The sequence below is a fragment of the Thermobia domestica genome, chromosome 13 (genome assembly GCF_964235325.1).
Source record: "Thermobia domestica chromosome 13, izTheDome1.hap1.1, whole genome shotgun sequence".
Lineage (NCBI taxonomy): Eukaryota > Metazoa > Arthropoda > Insecta > Zygentoma > Lepismatidae > Thermobia > Thermobia domestica.
The window spans coordinates 192,999,135-193,015,051 of record NC_137466.1 but is presented as its reverse complement, the minus strand read 5'-3'; the positions used below and the strand labels follow the sequence as shown (position 1 = coordinate 193,015,051).

General features: G+C 37.6%; 1 protein-coding gene across 3 annotated transcripts in view; it reads right to left on the bottom strand.

The window, feature by feature from the left end:
• The window catches only part of Neurl4 (neuralized E3 ubiquitin protein ligase 4), an 86,994-nt gene that overhangs the window by 63,384 nt on the left and 7,693 nt on the right, over positions 1 to 15,917 (bottom strand). For 2 of the 3 annotated variants that reach the window (XM_081737172.1, XM_081737170.1), the window contains exons 2-5: positions 8,931 to 9,032; positions 7,737 to 7,850; positions 3,873 to 4,011; positions 2,043 to 2,284 (exon numbers count right to left, since the gene is read on the bottom strand). In XM_081737172.1, coding sequence (XP_081593298.1) covers positions 2,043 to 2,284; positions 3,873 to 4,011; positions 7,737 to 7,850; positions 8,931 to 9,032 — 597 coding nt within the window. The remainder of the gene's footprint in view (positions 1 to 2,042; positions 2,285 to 3,872; positions 4,012 to 7,736; positions 7,851 to 8,930; positions 9,033 to 15,917) is intronic. The other variant, XM_081737171.1, reaches the window with a different exon arrangement.

Here is a 15,917-nt window from a genome sequence, read left to right as displayed (position 1 = left end):
GTTTTTATGTAATTAATTAAATTGAAGAATTACGATAACCTAATATTGGTGTAATTCGATTATTAGTAGTACCGTACTTTAAAACTCATATTAAGGAAACGGAACGCATTATTACCACTTACAAGTTTCAGCACAAGTTACCTTCATACAAACGCGACTTAGCCAAGGAAAAACAGTCATCTGCCAAAACTAAGTTCTGGCTGTTTTATCTCAGGAGTACCTTTTCACATTTGTGTAATTAATTTATTAAAATGAAATGAATTCATTCAACTTTACCGTTCCACGATTATGCCAGTTAGTCTACGGGAGACGGATGATTTAGACAAGCGGATGATGGAAGAAATAGTGAAGTGTGAATGTGGGAGGAAATGGGAGTACCTTGAGAAAACCTACGGATATTATGGTATCCACCAACTTACTTCGCTGGGAATCGAATCAAGGACCCTGCATCAGAGGTAAGCGCTCTACCACTGAGCCCCCGTGCCCCCATTTGTAATCATTTATTAATGAACACTAAAATAATTTTAAATAATTTTTCTACGAATTAGGACTACATTTTGCGTTAATGTTTTGTTTACTTTAGAACTATACGTATTCACACTATACAGTGTACATCATTTTATGTTTCCTGAAATTATGTCAGAACTTATACAATTTACCTTAAAACGTATAAAATGCTCTTATTCTTTAGATTCCTTTATCTGTATTATATATATTTTTTTAAATGTATAATACAGTACATAACAAACCTACATATAAAGCCCTGGGCTGTTTTAAGAGATCAGGAAAAACTAATAATAGCGGATTTTGGTACAAAAAGTGTCTTTTTAATGGTATATTTGGCACAGGAGGTGAGTAATTACAGAACGCCAGCCCATCCGGTTTTTTTTTTTTTTTTTTAAATCCGGTTTTTCTTTCCGCAACATTAAGTTGGACAGTTGAGTCTACTGTAAATACAAATTCTACACTAACATTAATAGCTTCTGGATTTTTTTTTAAGTAAATATAAAACTCTTTTCAATTATACATTGCAAGGATCCCTACCTTTCAGTGTGTATTATTTTTTTCGAGCACATGCTACAACTGTAAAAAAATGAAATGAAATCTTTGAATTTTACGTCCCACGATTATGCCGGTTAGGCTAAAGGAGACGGTGATGATGAGTAATGAATGAAATGGTGGAATGAAGAAAGTGGGAGGAAACGGGAGAACCCCGAGGAAACCCACGCACACGGTGTTTGTCCACCACAAAGTTCACTTGGCGGAGGCTGGGATCGAACCCGGGACCCCAAGCACCAGAGGTGAACACTCTACCACTGAGCCACCGCGGCCCCTGCTACAACTGTAAAACACGTGCTACTGTTTATAAACATCAATACAAGTAGACGATACACGGGAGAAACAGGAAGACACGAAGCCGATACGGTGGAATCCGAATATGGACGAATTGCCTAGAAGTCACCGATAAAAGAGAACCAACAGAAGACCAAATTGTTAACCTATAACACTTGCTCCTGAGGTCGCGCTGGACAAGGGAGTTTTCACCTTACCTAATCTTTGGTAGCAGCATTGGACGGAGATTTTTAATTAATACCCACCTGGGGGCTGCACTGGGCGAAGGAAGTTCCTTACAAACCGTCTCCCATAGTCGCTACGGATAGAAGAGACTCCTTTACTAAAACACCCCGGAGTCTGCTTTGAGTAAAGGGGTTCCGTACATACCTAACTTGAGCCTTCATCATCCGAAGCCACTTTACGTGTGCTAAGGACTTACATTAGAAACACTTATTTTGTATCTTTACAAAGAAACTTTGTAAACTGTATTATATATATTATACAATTATTTTTGTAATAAAACTGGTGAAGAGATAATCCCGAACTATTATTGATTCTACCAAAAGAACATTGCAATATACAAACCATTCCATTGTATACTTTACCGCATTGTATGTAATTCTAATATTTCCCATTAATTTTTATTAACGGACAAAGAGCGGGCATTTATTCTAGTATTCTACAGTAAAGTATATTAATCCACTTACCTCGAACAATTCATTATCCTTTAAGGGCCTATGCGTCATCACAACTCCATTATTAAACTCATCCAATGGTCGCCGCCTCTCAGCCGTTCTGTAATTGTTGGACAATTTGACTAGGTGGCCACACTTCTCATGGAACCTTAACTTGTCGTTGTTGTTGTTTATATTTGTTACATTAATGTTGGCTACTGTATTCGTCACCATGTTGTCATTGTTTATTTCTATTGTAGGTACGTCTGGAGCTGCTGAAAAGTATGACAAAAGTAAGTAACATACGGAATCGCTACTTATACAATAATATAATAATGTAAATACTAAAACAGAACTACTTTAAGTAATACGCTATATACATGTTGAAATTAGAGAGATGTGCTTCATTCAGAAGCCTATTTATCATCTTCTCAATTCATTTTAAACTCTAATAAAATCATTATCACACAGGTCAAAACAATTAGAGAAACAAGGCAGAAAACACAAAAACGACCGAGGGAAATAGAAATTACCATTGTATTTGGTTGTGAGGTGTTGCCACAATCACTGTAATGGTCAACAAGAATGAACTCTAGAAGTGATCTACGGACTTGAATGAGAAACCTTGAATGAAAAACCTATCACAGGAACATGACAAAAATGGACATTATTACAACAAAACATATCCCTAGTAATGTATGGGTATCTCAGATGGTTACAATTGCTGCACATCTGTTTGGCATGGATTGGACCATGTTGTACTTAAGAGTACCATTCCGGATGATCAGCAGGACTGTACATTTTGCGATACTGCTTTCTGCCTACATAATTATTATACAATCATCATATTGCAATACTTCCTGTACTTGGGATGGATAATTTCGAGATTCACATTCCCTCTAGATAAGAATGCGTCAATTGTTTGATGGTAACTGAAACACGATTAGTCTGAGAACAGAATATACTCCATTCAACAGTCCCTATTCACTATGTTCAGCAGCCCAGTTTCTGCGGACATACACCATCGGCCTTCACATATAAAGGCCTCGCTCCCGCAGCCGATTGATGACGGAAAAATGAAATTAAATATTTCAGTTTAACACCCCATGATTATGTCCTTTAGGCTAAGGGAGAGGATGATTAAGGGAAGTGAACGATGATGGAAGAACTGGCAAAATGAGAAAGTGGGAGGAAACGGGAGTATTCTGAGAAAACCCACAGACACGATGTTGCTGACGAGTTGGATTGACAACTTGTGTTGTGTTGCCAGTGCAAGCCTACGCTGCGATTGAGTTACACTTCGTTGCCTGTTTCTCAGAGCTGACACCACCTAATAACGATCTTCCTTGCGGACGTTGTTAGTGGGCGACCTTGTCCTGACCTTTAATGTGTTGTTCCCGTCTGTTGAAAGAGTGTCCAGAATCTGGAAATGACATTGTGAGACACATCGAGAACCTCAACTCCCACATGATGTGTTTGCCCGGTTCCCATCCTGTCTTCCATTAAAATGTGTTGTGTTGACATTGTTTTTTCAACACTACATCACAGAACCCACCTCCACTCACTGCCCATCAAAGCGAATCTAACATCATTCGCAATTGTGCTGATGATTTTACGTTTTATCGCACTTTGTGTCGTGTGCCTCACATCTGCGTTCTTTCGTGCGAACCACCCACCACAAGTACATTGCAGTGATAAAGGCAAAAATCTCCACAACCAAATACAAGAAATTTCGACGTCCCTCGGTCATTTTTGCGTTTCTTTTCTTTCTCCCCTAATTGTTTTGACCGGTGTATTATTATTATTATTTTCAATAATCACTTAGTTATGATTGTAAAGAAAAAACTCCATTTTATACTGTACCTTCTGTATTGGCATTATGGTCGACAATTGTAACTTGCGCACACTTTCCATACATGTCAATTACAGCATACACACAACTAGGAATATTCGAGGCTGCTACTCCTTGTGAGATTCCGTTAACATAGAAAACTAACTCCGCCTTTGGAAAGAAAATGCGAATCACTTAATAGCTCGAAACCAATTACAAGATGGTTCAATATTCACATTCACAAAAATCAAATGGATTCTCAACCAATTTGATTGTATAAAATAATATAATGAAAGTTGGCTTTAAAAAGTGCAGCCCTTAGCAGGATTACTCTGGAAACGCCTATTGAAAAAATACCTATTTCATTATAATAATAATAATAATAATAATAATAATAATAATAATAATAATAATAATAATTATTATTATTATTATTATTATTATTATTATTATTATTATTATTATTCCGGTATTAAGTATCACACACACACACACATTTTCATCAAGGTATTGGGAACTGCACTCAAATCTGGTTTTCCATTACGAAGAAACTGACCTATAAAAGGATTAAGCAGTCAGTATCTATCTACGTTAAATATCTAAGTAGTAAGTATCTACGTTAATGGAAAACAAGTACATATATTTACTATAATGCGTTACGGTATGCAATGAACATATTTCTAAGATAACATGAACTCATCTAAGTTAATAATTTCGGCGACTTACTCCTCGGACACCTTCAGGAGAGCACTTGAAATAGGAACAAAAATTATATACAGAAAACAAGCATGGTGAGCTCATACTATGTACAGTCAGCGACAAAAGTTCTTTCCGTTTGGTAAAATTTACTTTGGGAATAACCGTAGTGTAGCTGGAACATACAGAAAATTAGATTCTTTTTTAATTTACTGAAAACTATACTCAAATTGCCCTTCCATTCTGAAGTTATTTACGAAACTAATTTCATCAAACGGAAAGAATTTTTGTCGCTGACTGTAGAATCAGGTTCAAAACTGGATATTCTCGGGTAAATTCCCTTCCCATGGTCCACTAATTTTAGTAGTTGTCTGCAGTTTAAACGATAATTTAATATTCTTTACAGTGAAGAAGACTTTATAGGGTCCCCACAAAAAGTGAAGACTGATTTCCCTGACACAAATTCTTGTTTTTCCTGGTACAAATTCTTGAATATGAATGGGAAGATATGGGGTAAGTTCTAACATACAGTTTTTTAACGGCCTCCTCCATCCCCAAACCCGTCCAACACACTCCTTTAATTACCATGTACATATTTGTTATGTTCAATATGAGTAATATTTAAACAAAGTACATAATAATATACCTGTATGTATGATACAGTACCACATATCTAGACATTGCAAATTAGACTTTTTTCTTGAAAAAACAATGGAAAGTAAAACATGCAGTTGAGAATTTATTGACAACTCTCCTTGAAATCTATTACTATCAGTCCTAAAATGAAATGAAATGAAATCTTTGTTTTAGTTCAACGGTTATGCCGTCTAGGCTAAAGGATACAGGGATGATTAGAAATAAATGAAATGCTGGAATGAAGAAAATGGGAGAACCCCGAGAAAACCCACGCACATGGTCTGTCCACCACAAAGATCACCTGGCACGAGCTGGGATCAAACCAAGGAACCCATTTAGCAAAGGTGAACGCTCTACCACTGAGCCACCGTAACCTACTATCAGTTCTGATATTGCTAACTCTGAGACATGTCAATTCTCGCATTTACATTTTTTAAATAGAATCTTTTTTTGCTTTCAATTCTTGAATTTGTTCTACGAGAGAGTCTTGTTCTTGTTTGCAGCATAATTTCATTTGTTTCTTCTTTGCTTCCAATTTCTTAACTTCAGCACTTACAAGCAACGTTTTTCAAGTGTCACACTCCGATTTGCTTGAAACTCCCGGAGTGTATAAAGGAATCAAAAGTAGTACATACATGATTTTTTTATATATATATATATATCAGCCAACATGGGGGACGAAGGGGGCAAACACTCCCCTAAAGTGCGAACATAGGGCAATATGACACATTTTAGCAAGGCCATAACTAGCAACGCATGAAACTCCTGCGTGCTTCAGAACTTTTAAACCGCCTTCGATGCACATTTACCGCTGTATGACGTAATATGCAGAGGCGGCTCTCCAGGCAAGTCAGGAGCATAACCTCGCTTCATTTACGGCCTCAAAAACGTGGATGTGAGAATTTAATCGGGCGCTAGAAATTGTTTCAAGTAACGTGACCAAACTTATAGCTGTTTTCAAACATTAGCCAATGTGTCTCTCTAACGGCGTAGCTAGTTATGGTCTTCTTAACAGGTGTAGTGTTGCGTATGTTCGCAGTTTAGGGAAGTGTTTAACCCCTTCAACCCCATGTTGGCCGATATAAAAAACACGTATGTCCTACTTTTGATTCCTTTATTCACTCAAAGAGTTTCAAGCAAATTCCCATTGTTGCGTTGCTAGTTATGGCCTTGAGAAAATATGTCATATTGCCATATATTCGCACTTTAGGGGGTGTTTACCACCTTCATCCCTCACGTTGGCCGATTAAAAAAAATATATGTCCTACTTTTGATTCCTTCATTCACTCCAGGAGTTTCAAGCAAATCGGAGTGTCACTTGAAAAAACTTCCTTGTTACTTTCCTTTTTTCATCTTTGATTTTACTTACTTTCCTCTGCACTTTTCATTCGTTTCTCTTTAAGGTATTCATCATAGAGTCTTTGAACTGAACGAGCTGAGAGAAGCATTCTTCGATCAACAGGAACAGATTCTACACCTCCATAGTAGATAATTGCATCCTGCACCTCTGTGCCACCAGATAATCTTCGATTTGATTTTCTACAATAAGAGTCTTATTGATTAAGAACCTGCCCTCCACTGAGACATTGCCGTGGGATGAAATTAAACATTTTCACAGCATTCCATAAATCAAAACATTCTGGTTTCTTCGACATTATCTTCGCAAAGAAGTCATCTAATCTGATGCTGCCCAGCTTCTGTTTGTATTTTCTGAAGTTATGAGACCCCTGAATATCAGTACAGAAAGACATAAATTGACACTTTGCTTTCTCAGCTACAGCATCAGATATTCTGTTATGCTCATGCAAAGTTTGTAGGATGCGTTCCATCCTAGTCTGAGAGAGTTCTGGATTGTTCTTTTGTAGCCTGCGGTCCGAAGCTGACAGAACACGTACCAGTTCGTAGTTCAGAGGGACCCCTTCCACAAACTTCTTGACTGTGCCCAGCAAAACGTTTCAACATTCACGCCTGCGAGCTAGTTTTTCTCTATCTGATGCTTTTAGTTCTTTCAGTAGTTTTTCTGTCTTAAAACCGATGTCTACGAAGATGAGAAGTCATACTTCGATTTCTGCTTTTACATGATCAATTATCCCCCTCTCTGTCTCATACACAAAATAAACACACATACACACACATCACACACAGTACCTCACTCCCTCAGTACGAAATAGCAACACTGCATCACTGTCATCATGTAAATGCTGTATCATTGTGGTTCTCGTCACATATCAATCTGTACAACTGACAGAGAGAAACAATGTTAGATTGAAAAAAAGTAATGTTAAACTTGCACATTTACGTTCCCTGACTTTCCATAACATTTTACACAAAATGCATGATTTCCCTGAAATGTTTTCATTTCCCTGACATTCCTTGATTTTCTACAAAGTGGGAACCCTGCTTTACCCCGCTTGATGGTTATTGCTGTCTAAATCGATTAGCGAGGGTATCCTGTCTTTGAAGGTGATCACAGAAATTCAAAAGTAAACGGGATCGATAAAAAAAGAAACTGATTGTAAGTATGACAAACCCCAGGAGTAATAACAGAATAAAACACTTCTTACCTTCGGCGTTCTCATGACACCCACTCTGTCGCCTTCCACTAATTTGTCTAAATCGGTTCCGTAGACATCATTAATTGAACGCCCATCTTTTAGAATAGAGTTACCCGACATTATCTGAAACAAAGTAGTTATATATTTTATTTGTAAATTATTAACTAAATGTATCTTACACAGGTACTGTAAATTACTAAACAGTCTAGTTTATCTACTACAGTGCACTAGGCTTTATTGAGGAATATCAAGTTGTACTTTCTATACAATAAATAATTTGGGTAAGTATCAAATCACAATTTCTCGCCTCTCCCTCGCAACACTCAAAACACAACAATGTAATCACTGAAAGTACACAAATCTGACATCCAAAGAAGTCTCATCACTTCTAATGGCAACAACCCCATTGGGTCTTTCCACTATTTCCCTCAAGTTCCTGCATCCCCAGTTTATTTTAAAGATACAAATTATTTACCAAATATCAGCTCTAACATTGATCTATTACCATCAGGCATCTTTCTAATCTCCACACATGTAACCTGCATACATACATTTTCTGTTACTAAATGTTACCCATATACAGCATTATGAAGCTTCCTCAAAACACACCCACAATCATAAAAAAAACAGTACACATTTCCTGATACATCCACACATGCCAGCATAAATATGAATAATCTAACTGTTACCTACAAATCACTGTACTAAGTTGTAAATGCAAACAAAGAACGGCACAACGTTACAAAAAAGCTAATTAGGGACTTCAATAGTAGTTTCAGGTATAAATCTGATCTGATAACCAAGGAGTACGTGAACCAAAAATTATGACAGTCATATGTTTAATTAGGGTTCATATTTTTTTTAAATATATGTGTATTAAACAGACAAACTTCCTTCTATTCTTTAATTTCGATGAAATAACCGCTTCTTCTCTTTCCTCAACGTCCACCCGGTAGATTGAGAAAATTAGATATCGAAATCATCAGTAAAAAAAAGTTTGTAATTTTACAACATAATTAAACACCACGCAGAAATAATGTGGAGTAACGGAAAAGATTCCCTTAAGTGCTTAAACATAAAGAAACCGCACAAAAATGAAAAATTTACACCAAAAAAAGAAAAAAAAAATGTGTGATTCCCCAACATCGAATGTTAACTTTTTTTTTTTTTTTTTTATTGTATGCACTAATAGGTATTACTTACCCATGATCCTTCTCGGAGATCTGTTGCACTTGAAGGAAATTCTAATGTATTAGGATCACATGCTGTCACACCTATTTCTATGCTTCCACTCCAAGAATTGATCTAAAGAAGAAACAAAACGTGGAACTGAACACAACTTTTAGGTCAAACTTTATTTTAGAAACTATTGCTTATTGCTCAAGACGATAATAAAAAGTTATTTTTAAAAAGAAAAAAAAAAAGTCATTAAGGACAAATAACAACTATTTTTCGATTACTAAGAATTACCATCTAGATATCAACATTACCTTCAAACACTGTTAAATACTATAAATGCAATCTCTTCATTCATTTTTGAGATTTTGTGTCTTATTAGGAATAATATTATATATATATAAATATATATTGCTAGCGGGCATTGAACCCGGATCTCCTGCAACATATACATGTGTACGTCAAGTAGCCTTCACTCAGACTCATCCGCTCATCCACAATGGCAGTCTTGAAATTAATTGAGGCTGAGCTCAAGGAACACATTTAGAACTAATTTACTTACTGACAAATATAGTTTTACTTAATTCTATATGAATTCCAATTTTAATGCTTCTGAATTACAGATTCGACATTTTCATAATATCAGAGTGCCTTATACTGCGAACATTAACACTCGTTTATAAGTAAATATTCTTTATTTGATTTTCGCATACATGGTATTCCCAATCCTAATTCTCCACCAGCCACTTTATTCTAGCTACCTAATTTTGTTTTTCACAGATTCACAAACTGAAGGAAAAGAACTGGTCATCTATTCCTGTGATACTTCAGCCGTCTAGCAACTGGGCCAGTACTTTCTTTCGGTTAGAACATCCACACATGCAAGCATTGATTTCAATATATGCGACACATGGGGAACTGGAGTTTTAGTTTTCTGGATTAAAAATATAACATTTCTTGTTCTCGCACATTGTTCTCTTCCGTAAGTTTGCTTTGAGCAGCCTATCTGAAATTGGTTAAAGAAACAGGGTTTGAAAAAAAAAAAACGTTTTTTTTTTAAAAAAAGCACAACCTATCTGGGCCCATATGTTTTTTCGTTTTTTTTTTTTTTTCGAAATATTTCAATGTCCTTGAGGTAAAAGTGTTAAAATGTGATTTATGTTTCAAGATTATCATTGTCACAACTTGCAACAATATTCTACTCACTACTGTTTTGAAAAAAAAAAAAAAAAAAAAAAAAAAGCCACCATTTTGAAATTTTACTTTGGATCGCAGAGAAAATCTATACAGCAAATTTAGAATGTCTCGTGCTTTTACCTTCAAAATTTCAACTTAAAAGTCCGAAAATTGCACCGTGTAGCGTGGATAACATCTATTTTGAAAAATGGCCGCCATTTTGAAATTTTACGTTGGATCGCCGCTGAAACATACACAGCTAATAGAATAGAATAGAATAGAATATTTTATTGTCATTGAGCTTTACAAGCAATATACAACGTCCGAATGAGATACACATATAGATACAGATATATAAAAATAATCATTGCATACAGATTTCAACTTAAATTTAAAATTTCAACTTAAAAGACTGAAAATTGCGCTTTGTAGCGTGGATACTCGCTATTTTTTTTAAAATGGCCGCCATTTTGAAATTTTACGTTGGTATGCCGCCAAAACCTATATAGGAAATTTAGAGTGTCTCGTGCTTATCCCGAATATTTCAACTTAAAAGACCGAAAAATGGTACCCTGTAGTATGTATGGTACAGGCAGATGAACGAACAAATATAGATCGAATCATCCCAGGAGCCTCAATTACGTTTGCCAAATATGAACACAAATACAGATGGTGACCAGAAAAATGGAAACACCAAAACTAAATTGCAACTTACCAGATTAATATGGTGTCGGGCCACCTTTCGCCTTCAGAACAGCCTTGATGCGACGTGGGATGGAGGCATAGAGGTCGTGAATGGTAGCAAGTGGAATTTTACACCATTCCTCGTGCAGGGCATCGGACAGTTCTGTGAGAGAGGATGGAGGTGGAAATCGACGCCGGAGTCATGTTTCCAAGACGGACCACAGATGTTCAATTATGTTGAGATTTGGGGATTGGGCGGGCCAGGGGAGGTGTTGAACTTCATCCCGATGTTCCTCAAACCACGCTGCAACAACGCCAGCAGTGTGAATGGGTGCATTATCATCTTGGAAGATGGCGTCTTTGTACGGGAACCGCATCCGGACCACATCCGGACCATATGATGCAAGTGGTCTCCTAAAATTAAGACATAATCGTTGGCAGTGATTCGTCCGCTAAGTGTGACCACAGGGCCCAATGAAAACCATGATATGGCGGCCCACAGCATTACCGAGCCGCCGCCATGTTTCACAGTTGGGCGGGGACACTGCAGATCATAAGCTTCTTTGGGCGTTCTCCACACATAAACACGGCCCGTGGTTGGGAATAGGGTGAAGGATGACTCATCCGACCATATCACACGTTTTCAGTCCTCAACGGTCCAAGTTTCATGGTCGCGGCACCATTTGCGGCGTGCGAAAGCGTTATGGTCCCTGATGAGCGGTTTGGCCCGTGCAACACGACCCCGTAAGTTCATGTCATGTAATTCGCGGCGGACTGTGATTGTCGAAACAGGGTGGGGGAAGTGCTGATTGAGTTCCTCCGTCACTTGCTCCGCAGTGGCACGACGGTTCTGCGTAACAATGCGCTTTAATACCCGGCGTGACCTGTCACTCCTGATTTTCTTCCGCCCACTGTTCCGCTTCCCCGATGTGGTTTTCCCGTGTGTTGTGTAGGCCGTCATCACCTTCGACACTGTCCCAGGCGACACACCTAACACAGTAGCCACTGCCGTCACACTCACTCCACATAATAGCGCACCAACAATTTGCCCTCTTTGAAAATCTGAGAGGTCTCCCATTTTACACTACCTCCGTCTGCTGCAGCCACTGGACACTGCTGTTCCACTGCGCCTGACGTAGTATGGAGACCGACCTAACACACCACCAACAGCGGTCCGGCGCTGCGGGCGCCACGACACCACTGCCAACCCATACATCTGACGTGTTGCCAACTACAGGTGTTTCCATTTTTCTGATCACCATCTGTACATTAATTTAAAACAAAGATGTGTTTTATAAAATAAATGGTTTTATTGTTGAAGTTCACTTCCGATACTTTGTGCGTTCAAATTACGGGAATTTCCCGAGCACTTGTTGCAAGACGGTTATCTCCAGAAAACTAAAACAAACAATTAACAAAGATATAATTCATATTTTATAAAGTAAGTGTTTCAAAATGTCTTAAATAAAATTAAATATCTTTCAACATAAAATAAATAGTTTTATTGTTGAAGTTCACTTCCGATGCTTTGTGCGTTCAATTGCGGGAATTTTCTGAGCACTTCTTTCATAACTTTTTTTTTTTTTTTTTTTTTAATGCAGCTTTCTTTACTGTACATCGAAACTTCTACTAGTACGGAAGTTTGAATTCAGTACTTGAAATAGTAAGCGTTACGGAGTCTTCGGAACTCCGAGCATTAAGCTTCTTAGATGTGACAAAAATTTTTACGCTATTGCTGGTGTTGATTCTACAGAATGCTTATTTGAAGAGTAGCAACAAATAACTGAACTAAACTGTTGTTAGAAAACCAAATTTTACTGAACTATACTTGTGTTACCATCAAAGGTAATAAAAAAATAATACTAATGCTCTGCATATTTACTGGTAATACCGGCACCTATGGCATTAAACCCGTCAAACGTATGAGGGATAACGTCCCTCGGCATCGCCGAGTCGGCGAGCATACTATTCACGGTAAGTATTTATAAATATAAAATTACATATTTTACTTCAAATAGTTATAAGCATAATCCATACATTAATTTGTTCTATAATTATTGAAAGCTACGGTAAGTTTATATATATATATATATTGCATTCAGAACTTTATAAAGGTTGAATGTTGTTGTATACTTTAACGTGAAAGTATGTAATTCGCCCAAGTAAAGTCCAAAATGTGATAACAATCATTTTTAATGTGATCATCTTAGTTATACCAATAATATACTAACAAAAAACTCAAAAACCCAGGTGGCTTTTAGTGTTTTTTTTTCATGTGTGTCAAACCCGGAAAACCCACCGGGTTTTTACAGGCTGGGCCCACTTGGGCAAACCCTGTTAAGAAACGAAAGTGAGAGCAAATAAAAACTATTTACAATATTCTAGTTAAAAGGAATTATCTACAGAATCATATTTATGGAATTAAAAGACTTGATACACCCTTGTACACTGAAAAAAAAAGAACTCCAAGGGATGGAATGAAATCTGAGCTATTGTTATTGAGAGTGGAGCTCTGCCTAAAACGGTATATGATCATAATGGCCGCCATCTTGAAGTTTACTACCTTGAATTCAACTCAAATTTTTCAAAATGCTAAAGTGATCATGTGATATGTCATTTGAGGCTAGAAGATCACCAAATTTACGAATCATATATCGATTCTCACTGAACTTTATTGTGTAAGATTCATTCCCATTTTAATGTAGGAGATCAGAATGTTGATGTCTTCGTTCCAAGTGAACCAGATTGCCACTAATCCTTCAGTGCCGCAATGATATTGTGTTAATGAGTGGTGGGCGCAGTGCCCGAGTGACTGTGGCCTAGTTCATTGCACTGATCCAGAAGTTCGCCCTATCAACGCAGAACAGTAAAATTCTGATAAAATTCAGGAAAACAGGTTCTGTACACAACAAACCACACAGTGGATATCCGAGAACTGGTACGAACAGAATAACATCAACTGTGACAGTATTTGTCAAGAACTTGACCCACATTATTTGCACTGTAGCCAGGTCAGCGGTTCCGCGAGTCAAAGGTCAAGCTACGGATAATACTGCGACCAGTGGCATCCGTTCAAGTTTTAATTATAGCACCACCTAACCGAGCATGACCCTTCAAAAGATTCGAGTTCTGTCAATGAAGTCTGGAACAATCTCATGTTAATACACAATTTCCACATAAGGAGTTGTTCAGTGACGAGGCACTTCTTCCTTCAATGGGGTGAACAAATAGACTAGTAGACAACGGTCACATGGGAACCCACACTGGACTGATGCGTTTAAATATATGGGTGCTACCTAAACTTATGATGTGTGCGGAATATGTGATACATGCAACGTGGGTCAAGTGTTCACTACACACATACTGAATGGTGACCGAGTTTCAATCACTTCTGGATCCAGAAAGTGCGTTCCAAATGTACTATCGGCATGAATATGCGCCTCCGCACTATGATATACAGATCCGACAGTGGTTGTACCACTAGATTTGCAGAAGTAGAACAATAGCGCGGCCACTGTAATGCCTAAACATCATGCCCCTAGAATTTTACCTATTAAGGACATGTAAAAGCGATTATATACTAAGTTAAAATCAATAGCGTCCGTCAACGTTAGCTGTGTACAACGCACGCCATGCTACCGGGGATGTGCTCATAAAGGTCAAGACGACTGCAATAAACGTTTTACGATATGCGTCGAGCGAGCCTTCCATACACAATTAAAATCCCCATTATAATTGTACACGCACGCATTCTTTGTCTAAAGTCTAGTTGCAAACCGGGTTCGATTCCCGGTGGGGACACTTGGTCGAAAAAAAAATGGAAAAAGCCTTTTCAGGCCGCCATCCTGAGTGAGGATTTCCTTATTCACACCAGACAAATGCCGGGATGGTATCTAACATACAGGTTTCAGGCCGCTTCCTTCCTTCACTTTACACGAACAGCGTTATCGCCATGGGACGTCGTTCCTCATATATGACGGACTAACATGACCATAGATGCCAAAAGCCCACAAATTTAATTCCTAATCCTTCTCTTTCTAAGATTTGATACTTATCCTAGTTATTATGGTTTTCTTACACTTCTTCCGTTGTGTAAAGCGTGGTGATCGCACATGTTTGTATTGTTACAAGATTTTTATTTTTTCCTTAAGTACAATCATTATGATTCTTATTATTTAGCACTTCTACTTTCGTTATCTTCCCTTATTCATACCACATACTACGGATCCCTGGGGAGAGAGCCTTGAAATTTCAACGTATTACGATAGTTCGTATTTCACCTTGAACTGTAGGTCCATCTCCAGGGTGTCTACTAAAATTCCAAAATGAAGTTTCGTGACTTTTTCTTTACCAAACCACAAAATTTTGTAACATTCTCAAGAGTGAATTTGGGTGCGAATTAGGCTGAATTTTCATGCATGTGATAGAAGCGTGCTTTGCTTGTAATTTGGTAACGTTTAAAGCCGACCATCAACATTTTTAGTGGTGAATTTTGACGTATTTATACAGCAAAAGTTTCCAGTCTGTACTTATATTTGTACAGATTTTAAAAAATCGTGACCAAAAGCAAAATTTCGTGACTTTTTCTTGACTTTCATGAACGTTTTCTGATTTCGTGACTTTTCCATTACTTTTGTGACCGATAGACACCCTGATCTCTCATATAACCTCGGTGTCCAAAGGGATGCTAAACCCTAAATCAATCAACCAACCAATCCTCTGAATGGAAGAATATCTTATCTGCAGAATAGCTAATGATGCGCAATATCATTTTACATAGGGAAAATAGCATGATGGTTTATTTACTTATTTATTTATTTTTTTTTTCATATCGAAGTATTTCCATTATTCAAGTCAGTGACAGCTGTCGAAATTGTACCAACCACTACGATTTCCGCCAAACTGACTACTACACGAACTGCTGTTTTACCCCAAGACATTAGTCTGGCTATTCAATTTCCACCAACTCAGCTCTAAATCTCATCCTAGCACGTAATCTTCCACGTACCACACACATAAGTGTCTATCTGGGACGAATTCAGCAGAATATATTTTTCTTCCTAATGTACCAAGACTGAATTTGACTGGTTGGTTTGAGGTCTGAACTGGAGTTTAACGTTTAGTTCAGCACTTATCACATATGGACCTGAAGCC